Source organism: Acomys russatus, chromosome 20 (genome assembly GCF_903995435.1).
Source record: "Acomys russatus chromosome 20, mAcoRus1.1, whole genome shotgun sequence".
Taxonomy (NCBI): domain Eukaryota; kingdom Metazoa; phylum Chordata; class Mammalia; order Rodentia; family Muridae; genus Acomys; species Acomys russatus.
Genome location: NC_067156.1, coordinates 14,183,226 through 14,203,050, shown reverse-complemented (window position 1 = coordinate 14,203,050; position 19,825 = coordinate 14,183,226). Strand labels below are relative to the sequence as shown.

General features: G+C 45.8%; 1 protein-coding gene across 3 annotated transcripts in view; it reads right to left on the bottom strand.

Moving 5' to 3' along the window:
• The window catches only part of Fhod3 (formin homology 2 domain containing 3), a 415,945-nt gene that overhangs the window by 113,061 nt on the left and 283,059 nt on the right, over window positions 1-19,825 (bottom strand). For all 3 annotated transcript variants that reach the window (XM_051163630.1, XM_051163629.1, XM_051163631.1), the window contains exons 9-10: window positions 18,873-19,016; window positions 11,479-11,720 (exon numbers count right to left, since the gene is read on the bottom strand). In XM_051163630.1, coding sequence (XP_051019587.1) covers window positions 11,479-11,720; window positions 18,873-19,016 — 386 coding nt within the window. The remainder of the gene's footprint in view (window positions 1-11,478; window positions 11,721-18,872; window positions 19,017-19,825) is intronic.

The following is a 19,825-nucleotide window of genomic DNA, read 5'->3' as shown; positions in this document are numbered from 1 at the left end:
CCCAAATCTGCCTATCATAATGTTCTACTTGTAGGTTTCTAGGACCCTCTGGATATTGTTGTTGTTGCTTTTTGGTTGTTTTGAGACAGTTTCCCTGTGTAGCCTTGGCTGTCCTGGACTTTCTTTGTAGACCAGGCTGGCCTCGAACTCACAGAAGATCCACCTTTCTCTGCCTCCTGAGTGCTGGGATTCACAGCATGAGTCACCATACCCGACTTGAACCCTATGTTCTAATCACCTCTGTGTCTTACCTAACACCTTCGTGGCCACCAAAACCTTACAATGTATTCTTGGTAGGCCACAAAAGTGTTACCAACCTCAAAGCTCACACTATCACCAGATGGCATCTGAAACACATAGCAAAGTTTACCTTATCCACCAATGTATTTGATAAACATTTTGATGTATGACTTCCTCGGCACTGTAGCAAATAAAATCTCATGGGATCACTTTCATGGGGAAACACAGTATTGGTGGAAGCTAAGGCTGTGTGAGTGGGCCAGTCAACTCATATTTGGCTCCATAATGCCCTATCTATCCAACTCCCTTTGCTAGAAGAACTGTTTCTGTGTTGACATACTCAAGAAACTTTGGATGCTTAATCTTGCCTTTTTGCTTGATTAGAATGTGGAATGCTTCAGAAACTGGTGAGTCCCACTCCTGGTTGTGTGTTGGGAGTGTTTCCAGAGAGGATTAGCTGAATGGGGAAGACATACGCTGAGTGTTGGGTGGCACCATCCTCTGGGCCAGTGGCTCAGAAAGAACAAAAGTTGGAAAAGAGAAAGCCCACCAGGGCAGGAATTTTCTCCTTGCTTCCTATTCATACATGAGGTGAGCTGCTCTGCTCTAGCATACCCTGGGCCAGGAAGGACAGAACCCCCTGAACCCATAAGCCTAAATTTCTCCCACTTTAAATGGTTTGGCTCAGATGTTTTGTCATAGCAATGAAAACCTAACACAGAATTCAATGCACGCAGTTGGCTCTCACTACGTCTTGCACACCCACAGTTCCCACCGTGGCTCAAACAGTACTGACTCAAAGCCTGCATTTCAGTCAGGCTTCTTCCCAGCAACCTCATTTCTATACTGAAGTGGCTCCTGGGAGATCAAGTGACAAGGCTACCAACTCTCTTCATATGCCTCAAAGCCCCCATGACTTTCCAGGACCAATGGCCACCTCACCTAGTGATTCACACCCTTGAGAGATTTTGAAAGCACAGATGTTCAGGCAGGTCTCACTTTTTCAAATTTCGTCCTACGGTTGGGATACTAAAGGGTTCAGAAACACTGCCCTAGGTCCCAACTACCGCTGTTTTCCAGTAGTTTTTATCTCAATAGCATTCACCTGGGCTCCCATTTCTATTCTCCCTTACCTCCAACCCAATCCCTCTCAGGCAGATGGGCATTGTTTCAAATATGCAATGCTAGCATGGCTGAACTCTCATGCCAAATTATCAGACTTCATGTTGTGAGTTCCAAGGCCTCGCATGACCCAACCCGTTTACTATGTGAGCTCATTGCATCCCTGGCCACTTCTGTCTCCTTCCACATTCTATAGTCTTGCTTCCCCAGCTGCCTACAGGGCACTCATGCACACCTAGACCTCTACTCCACTCCCTACTGAACATGGTGTCTCCATGGCCTGGAGGGCTCTGCTCATTCTTGCTCACCAGAACCCATCCCTTCTTATCCTTTCCTGCACCCGTCTTATCCCACTACTCTCTTTTCTAAAAACAAAAAAATATATATATAGTAAAAAAAAAGTCAGTCCACTTTTATCAGAAGTACTGTTATGAATTTACGGAATAAACTCCTGGACTAAAGAAAAAAACAAACAACAAGCCCTGAAGTTGGGTATGGTGGTGTATACTTGTTCCAGGAGGGAACCGGGAGGCAGAGGCTGAAAAACCAAGAGCCAAGAATGAAGAATCAAAGGGTCAGTTTTGGCTACATGAGATCCAGCTTCAAACAAACAAACAACAATGGAGCATAATCTACAAATGTTCTGTACCTGACGACTGGCAAGTGTCCTGGTGCTTCCAATGTGATGCATTGCTTGCAACTACTGGCTACCCCCATCATGCAATGCTCCCTGGTTCACATAGGTAGCTCTTCCTTATAACGGTGGTTTTTCACTCTTCCAAATGATACTGTAACCGCTGCCCCTGCACAGCACTTCAGTTTCTCCCCAAGGGCCCATCTTGTTTCTGCCTTGCCCTCTTCCACACAGCTGACTCTTCCCCTTCCAAAGCCACCCATCTGTATTGCTGTCATATTCATTTGCACATTGGCTTATGAAACTGTGATCTCTGTTATGGTCACCATTTCAAAGTCTAAAATATGTAGGCACGAGAAAGTAGGGATGGAGTAGTTAGTGCACATGATTTGGGACTGTTGATGAAAGGTGCTAATATTCCTAGCTCACTAAACTAGATCAGCCACTAAAAGCAAAGCTCAGAACATGAGCTGCTACAAAGTGTGTTACCACAAGGCTGCTCTGGAAAAGCGGGTGGTTTGGGTTTCTCTAGTGGTGACGCCTTGCTCATCTACTTGGTGACAAAAGCTCTTATGGCTACAGATGACTTTGGGAACACAAACAACACTAGGTTAGAGGCAATTGATCATTTTCTTCTTCTGATTTCATGAGTCATATTCTTTCACCCTCAAATGAGAAGGCAAGTTTTCAAAATCAGTCATAAATTTAAGAAATAAAGGAAAAGAAAATGGCTTCTTGAGTCTTGCAAGCATTTGCTTCCCTTTCAGGAGGCCTGCCCATGGCATGCAGCCACAGCACACTTCACTCTCTGCCTCCTTGCCCTAGACTGTCCATGGATCTGTGGGGGGAGAAATGCCAGCATGGAGCAGGCCTGGACTGGCCACTTCCTCCAGAGGGCTCATCTCTAGTCACCTTCTAATCTCATGTTTATAAAACCAAAACCGCATGGCAGGAGCAAAGAGCTCAGGAATGGAATTATGTCTCTGGGGCAGTGAGGATTCTGTAACCAAGTTCCTAGAATTGCCTGTGGCCCCTCTCTGACTCACTGTGTCTTTGGGAGGCAGCTTTTTAAAGGATAATTGGAGGCATTTATCATCTAAAAGGCACCTAGGACCCCTGAGCCTTGAAGGGCAGGGTCCGAGGTACAGGGGCAGGCAGCCCTGCTCTGTGCTTGGTTCTACTTCATTACTTCTCCAAAGCCACGTATTGATTCTTTTTATTTAGCCTCTGTGCTAGCTGCCTTCACACAAGACAGTTTACACACTTCACCTTGTCCCTGGTCAACCTCTGGAACAGGCCTTGTTAGTGTCTCCATTTACGGAAAAAGAACAAGGCACTGTGAGGTTAAGGACAATGCCCGGGGTCATCTGGCATTGCACTGGGGTTAAACCCCGGGAGCCCAACACTGGCATCACGGGCCTAACAGTTGTGACATGCCATCTCTGCTCAGCATAACCAGCTGGAGACACGCCTCTTTAATAACTGAATAAGCCACTTATTCGTCCTTCCTCTGCGCCCCCACCCCCAGTGAATACTAGCAGCTCTTCTGCCTGTACCCACATGCACACAGAAGCCACCAGCTTGCCTCTCCTGCCCACTGCTCTCCTTCTCCATCTCACTAATACCCTGCAAGCACCAGGAAGTAAAGAAAGGCAATGGAAATGTATGACACCGTGGGGGTATACCTGAACCTAAGGTATGGCCCATGACAATTCTGAGAAGTCTCTCATGATGGCCTCATTTGGGGGGGTCTCCTAATAAGTTGAACAGATGCTGTCAATGACATACACTCTGTTGCCTGTTTCTGATCATTTCAAAAATTAAGGAAAAAGTTGCCACACAAGGATGGTGTTTCTGCCATCGCCACCATCTTTTTGAGCATACAGAGCAACAGTGTAGCCTAAGGCCAGGTCTTTTCTCTTCAGTCTCCCATGGGAGCTTGCCCAGTACTTCATCGGCATCTCCTGTGTTCAGTCGTGACTTATCTTTTGCTCTCACATTTGGTCTCTTGGACTTGTATCTTCAGGGTCATACGTCATTAGCCCAGAATTACCAGCAGGCTCCTTCCATATAGCTCTTTCTTTCCCCAGCCCCATCCTTCTCTTCCCTGATCCCTGTCTTCTACAGTGTCTTCTTATGTAGCCCCCGATGGCTGGCCCTAAACTCTCAGAGATTCTCCTGCCTCTGCTTCACAAGGACAAGAATGAGTATGCACCGCCATGCCCAGCCTAACCATAGCACTTAGGAAGCAAGACTGATACTGCTGCATCCATGACTAGATCTAATCAATCAACCACTCTCGGAAAAGCCCTGTCCTCCTCCCAAAGACGTGTCAGGAACCACATGTCTTCATGTCCACACCATCATGGATAGCCTCAGAAATCCAAGCTCAGCAGCAAAGGCTGTGAGCATGTGGATCCTGAATGGGAAAGTGGGGGTTATAGGAAACACAGGGTCTGTACAGGTCAAAGGGGAGCAAGCTCAGCCCTTCAACAGCCAATCCAAAGACTGAGCAAGGACATCACTCAGGACTTTCTGCTACCTGACACCTGACTAACTAACTGGTCTCCTTGTGAAACCATCAGAGTCCACTAGCTTGAGCACTGCTCACACCTGAAGGCGAGCACTTTAAAGGTTCCCTGACTGGGAAGTGGGTGGCAGTCTGATGATCCAGTGCTTTCTTTCCCAGAGATTTATCTGTTTCTCTCCCTCTTAATTTTTTTTTCCCCTGTGTGACAGCCTCGGCTTCACCTCTCAGCTGTACAAACTTGGCTTCTATGGGTGCCTGTCCAGTGACTGGAGATTTCTATCCCTAGGTCTCTCAAACACACCATATCCAGAGGTTACCTAGGGAGCCAGCCAAGGATCCTGCTTTACTGGGTGTTTGGGAACCAGCTTACACTCTGAATGTGGTTGAGTCACTGTCCTGTCAACAGTGCTCTTTTGGACCGCACCATCTGCCCCCACTTTGCACTGCATTTCCATTTCCAGTTATTCTGATAGCATTCTAGCTTTCTCCAGTCTCCCTACCTGAGCCAGCTCTCCCCAGTGCTCCCAGAAAGTGCTCACTGAAAGACCCATCCAATACGCACGAGTGCACATGTGACATACACACACACCACATACATATGTGCACATGTGCACACCTGTCTAAACACATCACACACACACACACACACACACACACACACACACACACACACACACACACACATTCACACCAGCTTTTCCATTTGAAAAATCACTGCTGGCTCTATGTGGTTTTAAGGATCAATGTCTACCAATTTCTTCAGACTCTAGAAAGATCCCGAAATATTCCCTGGCAAAGATTGAGCTTCAGAGAAATTGACAATCTAGTCATAGTAGGCTTTCCCCCAAAATCTGGAACTTTAGAAAATGACTTCCTCCAGCTCCGGTGTCCCCCTCTTTATTGCTACCCCTTCCAAGCTCCTTCTTCCTCCAGCCCACCCTTTGATAGAGAATACTCCGGAAGGGCCTTGGACATGTCCACACCCCTGGCTGCCATCCAATAATACTTACTTCAGGAGGTCAGTCACAAGCCCATCAGTGCATCTCATTCATAACAAATCATTACCATCAGATAAACCTTCCCAAGTAGCTACTTGCTGCTCTTGGTACCAGTGGTTGTCAATCTGGTTGTTGTGAAATCCGCTAGCAAGTTTATGCTGGAACATAAGCTGTTCTCTCCTGTTCGTGTCCATATTCATTTAACAATTACCTTCTTTAACAGAACAGTATCTGTGGAAGCTTCGGGGCATGAAGTGGCTAACATAATCCCCAGCCAGCTGAGCGTTCACATTTGCTGTCGAGCCCAGTTTTCTTTACCGCCTTCTTAAAGAGTCCACATGGGTCTGAGCTCAAGCCTGAGGAGCACACCACTGCTCTTGACTACTGCACCTGGTCCTTACAGCCCTGGCAAGCCTAGCTACAGGAGCCAGCACTTAATAGGTCACCTGAGCTAAAGATTTTATGTCGATGCTACACAACACCTACTCGTTTCATAGTACTCCCCTTCCTTGTAAACAGATTGCTTATTGCCAACTCCTTCCAAGAGATGGGTCAACTCCATTACTCTGCTGCAGACTCCACAGGTAACCACTGAATGAATCCCGCAACTCTGGCAACAGAGCCCTGTGGACACGTCCTGTCCTAAAACTTGAGCAACCAAATGCATCTCCTAGTCAGACTACAGGGAGATGAGCTCACTGGCCCAGTGGGTTTCATAATTAGGCTCCCCGTTTGCCCACTGCTTCCTGTGTCTGGTGGAGTGATGCCAATACCCTTCCCTACTTTGCAGGAGTACAGTGAACATCCCTGTCAATCTCCCCCCTCTACTCCCACCCACGGGCTCACCTCAAGGCTTGGCTCCCCTCATCCCACCACCCACTGGGTCACTAACTTGCGTTAATTGACTATGAGATGCTAAAGCATTAGGGTAACTCAGACCCTGTTTCTCCCCAACCTCTAACACAGAGAGTCAGACAAGGCTGCCTTTCTATGGGGGAAGGGGGTGGGAATCTGTTCTCTGCACCTCCCTTTCTCCATGTCCTCCGGAATGGCTGGTGAGTCACTGTTCACTGGGAAGGCTTGCTACAGAATTGGTATTCTCAGAAGTCCTTTTCAGAACTCCTATCAGTGCTCATTTGCGAGAGAAGCAAACCAAATGATAACTTCAATATCGAAAGCAATAAACAATACAGCCTCTTAAGATCACCAAGCTCAAGTGATCATTTGCTCTGAATCACTTTTCTTCCTCAGGGACTCTAATACGACCCCAAAGGGAAAAATCACTGCCCCTCTCAAACACATTCTAGCTCACCAGAGAGCCTTTCCAGTCATGTTTGCCTAGGCTCAAGCTCTAAACCACGACTGCTACCCATGGTGGTCTGCCTTCACGGGTGAGAGGAAACCTTGGTCTTCCCAAGTCTACCACCGTGGGGGTGGCATTCAGAATCACCTCAGAGCTAAGCGTAAGATAGACATGTCTAAGCATAGGAGAGTGATGCTCAGAGCCTGTGTTCACTATCACAGCCTTATAGCCACTTGCATATGGCCATCACTCTATAGTAGGGACCAGGCAGCATCTCAACAATGCTGACAGCTGCAGTACTTGAAAAGCTGTACTGAGCACAAAGACATGCACCAGGCAACGGGTAGCTAATGATTGCTGGGAGACCCTTCTCTTCAGTGGTGAAGCTGCCCATAGGCTGCCCACACTCCTGTGAGTAACACCAGTTAAATTCACTGGTACTTTAAGCTGATCGATCTTAGGAATTATTTGTTGCTGTCATCAGTGTCCTGTCTTGGGTGAGGGGATGTTTGTTTTCCTCTCCTTGGCAAAAGCTCATAACAACAGCCTGTGTTTTTATCCTAATGACTTTGTAATTTGTTAAAAATGGATATTTCTGTTCCAAATACAGAAAGCACATTTTTACCATTCTTCTTCTTCTAACTTGCATGGGGGGGAAAAAAAAAACCCAGCAGCTCTTGTATTTAGGCCTTTAACTTCTGTGTCAACAGTTGACAACATCAGCCACTGAGGGAGAACTGTGCAAAGCTGGTCTCCCAATTCCACCTGCACATCTCTGGCTGTATGAGCCCATATCCCTGTCTCACCACAGGCTCATGGTGCCTGGTCCCAGACTAGCACACCTCTATTATATAAGTATATTGCTGCCTTGCCAACTCATTTCATCCAAGTGTCACATTCCATGATGTCAATTTTTTGGAATGTGATAGACTCAAAGCTGATTAGAACTGGCTGTGTTTGGTTACTGATTGATTCATTAGACTTAGTCAAGCCTGTCCCTAACTGAATTCAGCGTCATTTCCTGAGGATTTGAGGAGTGAAAATTTGTTAAGCAGAGATAAAAACAAACACTAGAAAAAGGGTTCTGCTATAATATACATAAGCCTGAGTAACCAGGGTTAAGACATTCCATGCTGTCTTGCTGATAGTTGTAAAATGACAATGAGATATTTATACTGGGAGTATCATGTACAGACCTGACAGATTCATGATATTTTCAGAATAAGGTTAACTCTGATCCAAAGTTTGGTATGTGAACATTTAAGGGCAGGTACACAGAGTCCCATCTTCTTCTTAAAAAAAAAAAGCTACCTTGTCCGACAGCCATTCCCAATCCTAGAAGCATCCCAAGAAAGAGGTGAAAACAGCAGCCAATTACTTGAGCCTGCTAAGGCATGGTCCCAGATGCAGATACTGCAGAAAATCTAGTTCTTCAGTGAGGGGTGCACTGTGTATGACGGGAAAGCATTCCTGGACTCTTCCTATCATGTGCCCATAGCACCTTAGGATCAGTAATGATAACAGAAGATATATCCAGGTGTCCTTTGGATAGCAAAGTCATTGAGAACTAATTCCTTAGAGGTCACTAGAACTAAGCTTACCTTCCTTTTACCTCCCTAACTGCCACACCTTCCCTGCATGTGTCATTAGCTCCTTTCCTCCTACCAAGCTCTGTACATCTCTACCCCAACTTATCACCCGCCCTTCTCCAACTCCACCTGTATCATAGGAATTTTTAATCAACAAGATCTAAATAATTTCTTCATGGAGTTTTCTTCCCAGGGTCTCATATATCCCAAGCTGCCCTCAAACTTTCTATGTAGCTCAGAATGACTTTGACCTGTCATTCTTCCTGTCTCCACATCCCTGAGTGCCAGGACTATAGGCGTGTACCACCACATCTTGCTTATGTGTTGCCATAGACTAACCCCAGAGTTTGTGCATGCCAGGCAAGCTGTACACCAATGGAGCCACATCACAGCTTCTCTTTGCCTTCTTGTTCTAACCCCATCTATAAGACCACAGTCTTCTCATATGCCATGGTAGGTTTCCTTCTCCTTGTTCACGATTTCCTCATTGGCAATTTCAGCCCACTTTCCTCCAGGTTCTCTAAAAACATCTGGCCCCTGAGAACAGTAGTTAGTAAAAGGCGACGAGTGAACTCAATCTAGCCTAACATTTGTTTTGGAGAGCCTGGACATCAGTATATACATTTTTAAGGGTTGAAAAGAAAACCTAGAAGATTAGTATTCTGTGACACATAAAATTTACATGATAGTCAGCCATCACTGTCTTTTGGTGCACATGGCACAAGTTTATATCTTCCATTCCCCAGCCAGCTGTCACTGTGTACAACTTGCCAACTCGCTCTTCCATGTTCTGAAAACACACACATGACTGAGAGTTAGATGGTACCATGCAAGCATCAGCTGACTTAGTGAAGTTCAGAATTACCTCTTCAGGGTGGAATGTGGTGTGCAACTCAACAGGATAGAACTTGGAGTCCCACGCTAGGTCCTGTGCAGTGTTTCATACCAGAAACACTGGAAGACAGGGCAGAAGGAGACGTACTATGTGCTGAGAGCAAGCATGCTTAGGGAGGCAAATAAAGGTCAGAGACGGTCCCAACAAGCAGGAAATATATGGACAGAATAAGGTGTTCATGGCAAAAGGGCCCCAGCCTGTCTGTGAACTACACTGGGTGCCTGATTTAGGCTAGACAAACTTCAAGAATGTCCTAGATCGAGGAATGATTACACATGGTAGCAATGTGAGTCTGATAGACTGCTGAGATTTGGAGGGTTTGCTCACTTTTTTCTAATTAGATGACCCCAAATAATTTTCTTAGTAGTAAATGAAAATGCTTTGGCTTTTCTTCGTATAACCAAAGCTACAAAGATTCAGTACAGAGATGAAGTTCACTACGGTATACACATCATATAAAAAGTTTCCGGTAACAGATGATGAATAAACTCTTCCTTCTTCGGCCAGTGCCTAATGTAAAAGCCATGGCACAGTGATATGGGTTCAGGGTCACACTGGCATTACTACAATGACAGCAGTAATCTGGCAGGCCTGTGTCTGTAAGGAAGCTTGGCGTGTTGTCCTTTTCAATTCTTCGTGAATACTTACATCTACCTCAGTAAAGACATAGCCATATGAAGACCAGTCCCTTTCTAAAAAGTCTGAAGTATACGTCTTGTTCAACACATACATTTAAGAATAGGTGGATGGGAAATAGCTCTAAACACCGAGAGTCAAGATTTAAGTTTGACTCACGGCTCAGCCCATCCCCTACTGCTGCCACCCGCTGCAAAGCCCAGATACTTGCCGTCTGGCGTTGTCCTACCTTCCTGTTCAACAGGGTCCTTATGAGGACTAAACACATGTTATATGAACAGAGAGTTCCACATACATTTCCAACAACATGAATTCCTCTCTAAACTCTCATATTTCTCCTGTCTTTTCCAACATGTTGGTATCACTTGTGTCATAGAAGGAAACCGTGCAGCCTCTGGGTCCTCTTAGGTGGCATCAGTAGGAGCCTCGCTACAAGCATGCAGTGAGTATGTCCAGGGAGTTCACAGCTTTGCTTCCTGGGCCTCCATGGGAGGGGACACAACAGGCTGCTTGGTTCTGAAGTACTATTTTGAGTACATAGATGTTGAGCAGGTGAGTCAGCTAAGCACATGGGAAGCATTTCCCGTTTTCTTTCTTGTCATCCTTTCTCCCATAGCATTCTTGCCTTGATGAAACTTGCACCATCACCATGCCACCACAGATTCCCTCCAACAGGCTTTATGAACAAAATTTGAGTCCCAGACATATTTCCAGGATAATAGAGAATGGTAGAGCCATTGAAACTGATATGAATATGAGCTTGCATCTGACTTCAGCAGCAAATAAATGGGGCGGTCAACCTCTGTGGCCCATCATCCCAGAGACTGGACAGCATCCACTTGGAGCAACTGCCTCAGGGCCTGGAAGCCAAGCCATTCTTCAATTGTACCCACTACCCCAGAATCACGCCAGGCCAGAGGTACAGCCAAACTTCCTTTCTTGAACCTGTATAATTTCTCACAGATCTATGGGTCCCTCTATTTCTTTGTGTCTCCCTCATTCTCTTTCCCCCAGTTTTGCTATGAGGTCCATAAAGATAAAAGTACTTTTGTTGTATACATGTATAGATATTTTTAAACCTTTGAATGTCCTGGACCTAGAATGAACACTCAAAGTGTTACTGAGTGACTAAATGACAAAATGGGTGTGTGCTGACTATAAGGAGATGTCCTTACATTTACATATGTTTTTCCTACATATGTAAAATCAATCATGTGCATGGCTACATTATCTCAACAGGCATGCAGTCTTGCATTTCTCTGGTGACATACCATGGTTTTGCATTTTGTATTTTGCCATCTTGTAAAATACTAGATGCGTGTGGTAAGGTCAGTTCTGTGCTTGCCACCAGGAACAGCTTGAGTGGAAGTTCCCTGAGGACAGTAAGGTTTAGTGGTAGAGGGGAGGCGGGAAGCAAGGCCAGGAGGCCCTACCCTTTAGTGGGGAAGGAACCATGGTCAGTACACGTGGCCTGCGGCCTTTCTCCCTCTTCCCAGTGGTATTCCCTCCCAACTGCTAGGATTAAGCTTACTTTTCACAGAGATCTCGAACTTGGCTGGGCTTGAAGGCAGGAACGGACAGGGCGCAGGGGCTGGTGGGAGCCGACAGCGGGCTCTTGATACTCTGGATCGAATGCCTACGGCTCCTTCTGCGGTCAAGGCCCTGGTGCTCACCCACACTGCCGCCAGAACACACGCTGGCCCTCCTCCGGTCTCGGTGCCCACTGGGGGGTGGCTCAGCTGTCTCATCGCCATCCTCATGCCTGAGTGCCACCTGAAAAAGCACAGTGTATCAGGCAAAGCAAAACTGATAGCTTTTCTTAGGCCTTGATCGTGGCTATATGTCACCCCTAATTGGATTAAAACTGCTTTTTGTTTGTTCTTTCCCCTAGATTGTAGGCCTCAGCTCATCTCAAAGAGACCCCTGCAAGCTCAGGCTGTGATTGCACAGTGCCTGTCACCACACACTCCATGGATCAAATGGATGCACAGGAGTTAGCTAAGTATGAGGAGTATATGAAATTATCTGAAATTCAAATATTTTAGGCAGATTTTTCATCACTGTGACTAAATGTCTGAGAACTTCAATGTAAAAAGGGAAGATTTGTTCCTGCTCATGGTGTTATGTTAAGTGGTTTGAGTGTGTTTAAATCTATGGAAGGACAGTAATATCACCGTGGGGAAAGCTGCTCATTCCCTAGTGCCCAGAAATCAGAGAGACAAACACACACACCATGACATGCAGGAAGCTGAGGACCAAGCTGCTCACTCCATGGTAGCCAGGACACAGAGAGTGCCACAGAGAAGATCTTCTCTTAAATGACCTCCTCCAGTGGCCTACTTCTTCTACCTAGACTCTGCCACCACTTAATACCACCACCAGATTACGTCTGTCAATGCTTTAAATCATCCATTGTGTTAAAGGCCAGATCTCAGCGACTGGATCTAAATCAGCCTCAGAAGATTCTTCCTTTGCAATTCACAGCACTCATGTGGAGACCTCACCTCACACCCACATTTCCTCTTGCCTGACCTCTGTCATTCCCTGCCCTCCCATGCTTCTGCTGTGGGAGGCAGAGGCTTTTCTGGAACCTCCAGCGTTCCACACCTGAATATTCCCGGGCTGCCTTTCCCAGAGAGGGTGCTCTGAGGAAGACAGAACAGGCAAGGGGCACGCACTCTGGGAGAGCAGGGGCTGGCTTCTCTGTTAGTCTTTCTGAGAGGCTTTCTACAGAAGTTTGTGCTGTATGCTTCCAGAAGCCTGCTTCACAGCGGCTATGGTCTCAGGCAAGCTTCACTGCCTGGGGTGACGTTTGCACATGGTGCAACAAAGACACATGAGACAGAAAGGCTTTTTTAAAATACCCGAGCTAGAGAGATGGCTCAGTGGTTAAAAGCACTGTCTGTTCTTCCAGAGGTCCTGAGTTCAATTCCCGCAACCACAAAGACGGTGGCTCACAACCATCTATACTGGGATCTGATGCCCTCTTCTTACAGGCAGGAGCACATGCAGATAGAACACTCATACAGAAAATAAATAAATAAAATCTTTAAAAAAAAATACCCTTAACCAAGAGGCAGAGGCAGATGGGTCTCTATGAGTTTTAGGACAGCCAGGGCTACAGAGAGGCCCTGTCTCCAAATACACACACACACACACACACACACACACACACACACACACACGAGAGAGAGAAAGAGAGAGAGAGAGAGAGAGAGAGAGAGAGAGAGAGAGAGAGAGAGAGATTTCCTAGGGCTGGTGAGATAACTCAGTTTAGACATTTGGGAGTAAGCCTAAGAACTTGAGTTCAAAAGCCTAGGAAGACATATACAAAGCATCCTAAGATTTTTTAAATAAAATTTTTCTCTTATGACCATATAATGGGGGAGGAGGTCCCCCTTGGTCACAGACAGAGGGGAGAGGAATAGGGTGAAAGCAGGAGGCGGGGAGGAATGGGAGGATGCAAGGAATGGGATAACAATTGAGATGTAATCTGAATAAATTAATTGAAATAAAAGAGAATTGACCGACACTTTTTGCCACCTTGGGGTCTATAGGGAAAATCTGGGACAGTCGGCCCCATAGCCTTCTCTCTCTACCTTTTATCAAAAGTTACTTGCCTCAGGCCTGTGTGGTGTCCTCTGCAGAGGCCTTGCATATCCAGCTCTGATCACGCTCCATGCTAAACGATACACTAAAGCAGTGCTTCTCCTAACGCTGCAGCTCTGCAATACAGCTCCTCATGGTGTGGTGACCCCGCCCCCAACCACAAAGTTATTTTGTTGCTACTTCATAACTATAATTTTGCTGCTGTTATTAATCAGAACGTAAATGTTTGTTTTCCCCCACGGTCTTAGATGACCCATGTGAAAGGGTCCTTTGAATCCCACAAAGGGGTCATGACCCACAGGTTGAGAACCACTGCTCTAAAGCTTTCCAGGGCCAGTAGATTCTACTGTCTATCCTTTTCCCCAGCCTCTCTCACTGCTCCCCACCATGGGCTTTGCTCATCTGCATTTCATATCACTGTCTTGTTGGGTTTTCACGTGCCTCGCCTGTAACTCTAGACAGCAAAAAGAGCGCGTCCTTTGGTGTCAAGCAGACCTTTGTGCGCAAGCTGCTAATAAACTAGATGTGACCTTCAGCAAGTCACATGTTCTGTGGTCCCTTAGTGAGAACAGCTGTACCTGTGAAGATATCATGTTGGGGAGCTTCTCAAGTGGGCGGCCCTCCTCTGACCCAAGCAGAAATGAAGTAGTCAGAAAGCTCCCAAACTCTGCCCATAGAACCACTAGATCAGACAACCTGCAGCCTGGCTGGACCAGGCTCAGCTAAGCCCAGTAGCCTAGGTCTGTTTGCCTAAGCAACTGTACAGTCATATGGCCCGATGTATGCCCAAATGTGTACGTTTTCTTGTTCTGAAGAGGTTCACAACTTAATCCGGCCCAGTGAGAAGATGCAGGAATAAAAAGAAGACAGAGAGCTGAGAATGCTGTATGGTTTCACATCCCCAGGACAGGAAAGCTGACCTCTGCAAAAGCAATGGCCTAACGTGTTCACACCTGGGTCCCTCTGACAGGGACAGCCTGGCTGGGGTCAGCAGCTCAGCCACTCCCATCAAAGGTCAGGGGATTCTATCAGTACCTAAGATACACAGCTGATGAACAGCAGGTCATCTGCCTTCACCCTTCACCCCAGATTTCTCCCAACCCCAACTTTTAGATAAGAAGTATTTAGTGTGACCTCAGTGACAGAAAACTTTTATAATGAGTGCTCAGATATATGAAAGCGACTTGAGACTCTGTTGGTCATTTTATTCCCCTACAATTTATTCCCAGATGCAGTATTAAAAGGCACACGGTAAGAACTGCTGAGTTCACCTAAGGTTCATGCTTGCAAATCTTACTGGAAATTCCCATTCTCAGGAATCCGTCTAGAAGCATAAGCATTAAAAAAAGGAAGCTCAAAGTGTGATCACAGTTTCATCTCAACCTTAAAACTAAGTGGCACTGTGTGGGCAAGTTTGAGAATGAAAGCACCTGGCTAGCAGCAGTGTTTCTAGTCTGTCACACACACACCCATTTCTGACGGAACACTCTTAGACCATTTGAACTTCCCCTGACCTAAGTGTTGACTCTGTTTCTTATTAAGCAACATTCGCAGTGATATGAGTGTGTCCAAAGCACAGTTCAGATATTTCTAATTCCTTGTCTAACCTCAAAGGTCCAAAGATCAAGGGACATTCCACTCACAGTGCCTTCCTGAGAGGCAGAGTACTCAGGGAGTCACTTTCACTGCCCCATGTCAAGGGAAAGGGAGATGACCAGAAAGTTCGCATAAACAGAAGAATCTGAGCAACTTACTTAGACAATCTGTAACAGACAACTCACTCAGACATTTCTCAAATTCAGATCCATGGCAAAACACATGTCAACCAAGGAAGAGAAAAAGGAAGAGGAGAAGTGATACAGCCAGGTGTGGTTGTGCAGCCCAGAATCCTAGCAACTCAGGACCTGAGGCAGGAATATTCTGGGTGCAAGGCCAGCCTTGACTGTATAACATGATCCCATTTATAAATACCAAGAAGAGGAGCCATAGTAAATTATACATAATTACTATAAGACTGCTTGTATCTTTGATTCTAGTTATTTTTAGGAAATACCCAGAGGTGCATAGTTTCATTGTTAATCTTTGCACAGTTTTTAAGCTTCCTTTACTGTGGAAATTTCAGACAGACACAACAGACTGTGAGACACATATGTTGCTCATAGCACTGCAACAGTTGCCGACTCAGAGTCAATATCCACTCACTTACAGCTCACTGTTTTCCTTCCAGTCCCATGACCACCAGGCCTGTGGTGTACCCCTGTAATCCCAGCACTCAGGGTGGCAGAGGCGGGCAGAGCTCTGAGAGTTCGAGGCCAGCCTGATCTGTAAAGCGAGTCCAGGACAGCCAAGGCTACACACAAAAACCTTGTCTTAAAACAACAACAATAACAAAATCAAACGCATGACCAAAAAATATTTAAGATTGTATCCTTATCATCTATATTGTAATATATATCTGTAAAAAGATTGTTAAAACCATAACCACCATATCATTGTCCCACTTAACATAATAACTTCCTAATATTATTAAATATTAATTTTTGGTGGGAAGTTCTACAACAGAACTCTAGACCTGTGCATGCTAAGCACATGCTCTATCAGTGAGCTACACTGATGACTGTACAGTGTTATGTCTCCCCTACCCTGTGCTGTCCCCTCCCACCTTGAGTCTAAGTTTAGTTGCATAACTAGCTTTGAGCAAGTCGAACATTTTTAATGGATCTCAAAATCACTACCATTTCCCTAAGATTTTATCCTTATTTGGTTGTGATCCATAACAGGCAGCTGTCTCAGTAATAGATGTAACCCTTTGCCACACTGCTGTCCCACACTAACACAATTCCCTTCAGCTGTTATGTGAGGTGTGTGTGTCAGCGTCATGACAAGAGACTGTGTGCTAGCAGTTTCAGTGCTATAGCACAGTGCTATAGACACTCACACCTCCTTGCTTCCTGACTCTGTGCCATTCCGCCATGCCATCCAATAATGAGGCGAGGCTTGATCACGTGACTTACTTTGGCCAATGGGCCATCAGTCAACACAGCACCAAGCTTGGAACTATTTGATCTAGTCTTGCTTTTCACAAATGCTGTGAAGAAATGGTATCACTTATGGCCAAGACAAGAGCCCATCTGATCAATCCAGATGACCAAGGCTGAGTGGGACCTTCTGGGCCCAACAAGGCCACCGGATAGCTGAACCACATGAAAACAGCTTAGCTAAATCAGGGCAAATTCTTGACTCCAAGAACCAAGGTCAGTGACTTTTGCTTTACACCAGTTGGTTACGGTGTGTTTGTTACACAGCAAAGGATCACTGATACATATTTTTAATAACCCGTGGCATGGAAAGCTCTCAGGGAAGAACAATCATTTCTTAGCAAGTTCTAAAAATAACAGCTATTTCTCAGCCTGGTGTCTCCAACCTTAAGCTGTCTTTTTCCTCACAAAAGAACCTTTTTTAGGACCAAAAGTTAACGTATAAGATCTGACAAAAGGTTTTTTTGTTTGTTTGTTTTAGCCATTTATGTATTTGAAAAGTCACATGTGGCTATAAATTTGAATGAATTCAATTAAACATGGATCAAATCACCTTTCTGGAATGGGATTAAGTTACATGAAACTAGGCCTGTCCCAGAAAGCCTGAGACATGTGGCCACCAGACATCCTGACCCATTAGGAAGCACTCTAGAAGTCTACCCAAGCGCTCTGCAGCCACTTGAGAAATTCACAGTCTTCTTGAGGAAAGCCTTGGCTCTGCATGTTGATCCTTCGTGCTCTCCTTGCACACATTTAAAGTTGGCCGCCTAGGACAGCAAATGTTTTCTAAAATGCATTAACTTTCAGATAGGAATGAGGATCCAGACTCTGTCTGCTACGTAAACATTGGGTTGTCACCCTGAGTTATTACATGGGCATCGGAATAAACCATACCTTTCCCTCAGCCCCACCTCTGGCAACACTCTCGTACACATGTGTGATGCTTGCAGGAGACAGTCATCCGAGCGCTTAGTGAATTCTAGGCAGCTGTGCTGGGCCCTTGAGTTAGAAAGCGTCATGGGGTATAGGACTTCAGGTAGCTCAAAGTGACAGACAAGCGGGATGGTCATGAAAACTGCTAGACAGAGGCATGGAGACCAGCAACATTTGTTTATGAATGACGTCAACTGGAGGCAGGGGACAGAAGCCTCTTGCCAACAAGGTTTCATGAAGATGACACTTCAAAGAGCTTGCCAGCTGGAGAGTAGAGAAAAAGAAACCCAGGGAGAGGGGAGGAGAAGGTAAAGGAAGGCTCCTTAAGTGACCCAATTTCCACATCCAAGAGCCAGGGAAGTTGAGTGTAGCTGAACCACCAAAGGCATTGATGGAGACTGGTGCCATGTGCAAGCCTAACTCAGGTAGACCATGTTGGGCAGCCAGCAAGACCCACCACTGAGCAACGCTCAGAACAGAAAACAGGGCTTGAAAGATGTCACAGAACCCCATGTTTTCTTTGTGTTTTCTCTTGCCTTGTTAGAGTGTTTTACTGTTTGCTACAGTGTGTCACAAGAAAAGAAAGAGACAAGGTGCTTTGTCTTTAGACCATGTGACAGCATTTAAAAATAACAGATCTAACAGTCTTTAAATTGTAGGCAGAGTTGGCCAAGTTCCCTGGCTCGTATTTGGAAGGTGCTGTTTTACAAACATTGCCAGTTGTATCAGGACAGAGGAAATGCTGTTAGGATCCATTGTTTGTTTGTTTGCTTGTTTGTTTGTTTCTAGATAAATGTGCATGCTACCAGCATTCTGGTTGGTAATAAATGAATGGATGTAAAAGCAACCCTGGGCTGCTCTGTCTGCCCATATTGTTCTGTTATCACTCAGCATAAGTGATTGACAAATATGAGATGGTAGCAGGGTTAGAAAGGATGTCAGGATGATCCCTGCTTTGTGTATACCCACAGACGCGGTTTACATGGAAGCAAAGTTCTTAGGATTGTCTCTCTGATTTCTCCTTGAGTAGAGGTGTTGCCAGCAAAGCACTTGTTCTTTAAAACAGAAGAGCTCCAAGCTTCCTCTGTGTCACAGGTTCTTAAGCTTGACCACATATTGGAGTCTCCTGGAAGACTTGTTGGGACAAGATTGCTGGCCCCACTCTTAGAGTTTCTGACTCAGGAGGCAGGCCCGGTGGGACCTAAAATCTTGCACTTCTAAGAACATCACTATGGTGGTGGGAGCCCCTGTACCACACTTAGAACCCTGGTCTGGAGGACGTGTGGCATCACCCTTTGCTCGTTGCTGATGCTGTGGATGACTTAGAAAAGGAACATTCTGTTACCTCATAGATATTAAACTGCTCCAGCAAGTCCAGGTCTGTCCCTTTCTTGTTCAAGTGTCTCTGGGACACAGTAGCGATGCCCAGCTCCTCCAGGCAGTCTACCACGTCGTAGAAGGTATCTTGATCAGGCAGGCCTGCCAATGTCTACAAGAGAAGAATAGATTCAGACATACCTTAGGGGAATGTCACAAGGCAGTGAGGACATGTTTATGTGGTAGCCAGTGGCCTCCATTCTAACAACCCACAACAGTGCAAGACAGAGAACAAATTCATTCAATGAGGAAATCTTTTGAGTGGGAGCACAAGGAACTCAGGACTCTTGCCCTGGGGTACAGTGCAGCAGGAGCAAGTCCTTGCAGTCTGGTAGGGGCTGCGCACTCCTGTGGGTGAGTTGTTACTCTTATGATCAGGCTAGGTAGGCTAAGGGATTTCACAGGTGTCACCAAGTTTCCAAATCAGATAGTCCTCCATAGTAAGTGGGTAAATCCTTTAAAACAGGGCATAGGTCTGCCCTGATGTCAGACTGGTTTGGAAGAAGGAACAAGACACAATGAGTTGGACAGCTGCATAGAGAAGAATCCGGTAGACAGCCACAAAAGGCTGTCAGAGCCAATCCTGGTCAGCATCTTGATGGCAGCCTTGTAAGACCCTGAGCAGACAACCCAGTAAGGACTTGTCTGGACCCCCGCCCCATGGGAACTGTGAATTGATAGATGTGCATTGCTCTAAGTGATGAGGCTTGTGTGATCTGTCACACGCCAATGGAAATTTAATATCCTTCTAGATTTGAAATTCCTATTATAATCAATATAACAGTGAGCTGTAATTTAATAATTCTCTTCCCTTAAAGTTCAGCAGAGCCTCTCTTTGGTCTATGAAACTTTGGGGAGCAGGAGGAATTTCTAAGCAGCAACCAAGAGCCAAAAGGACAAGTAAGGGGGGGGGGCAGGGAC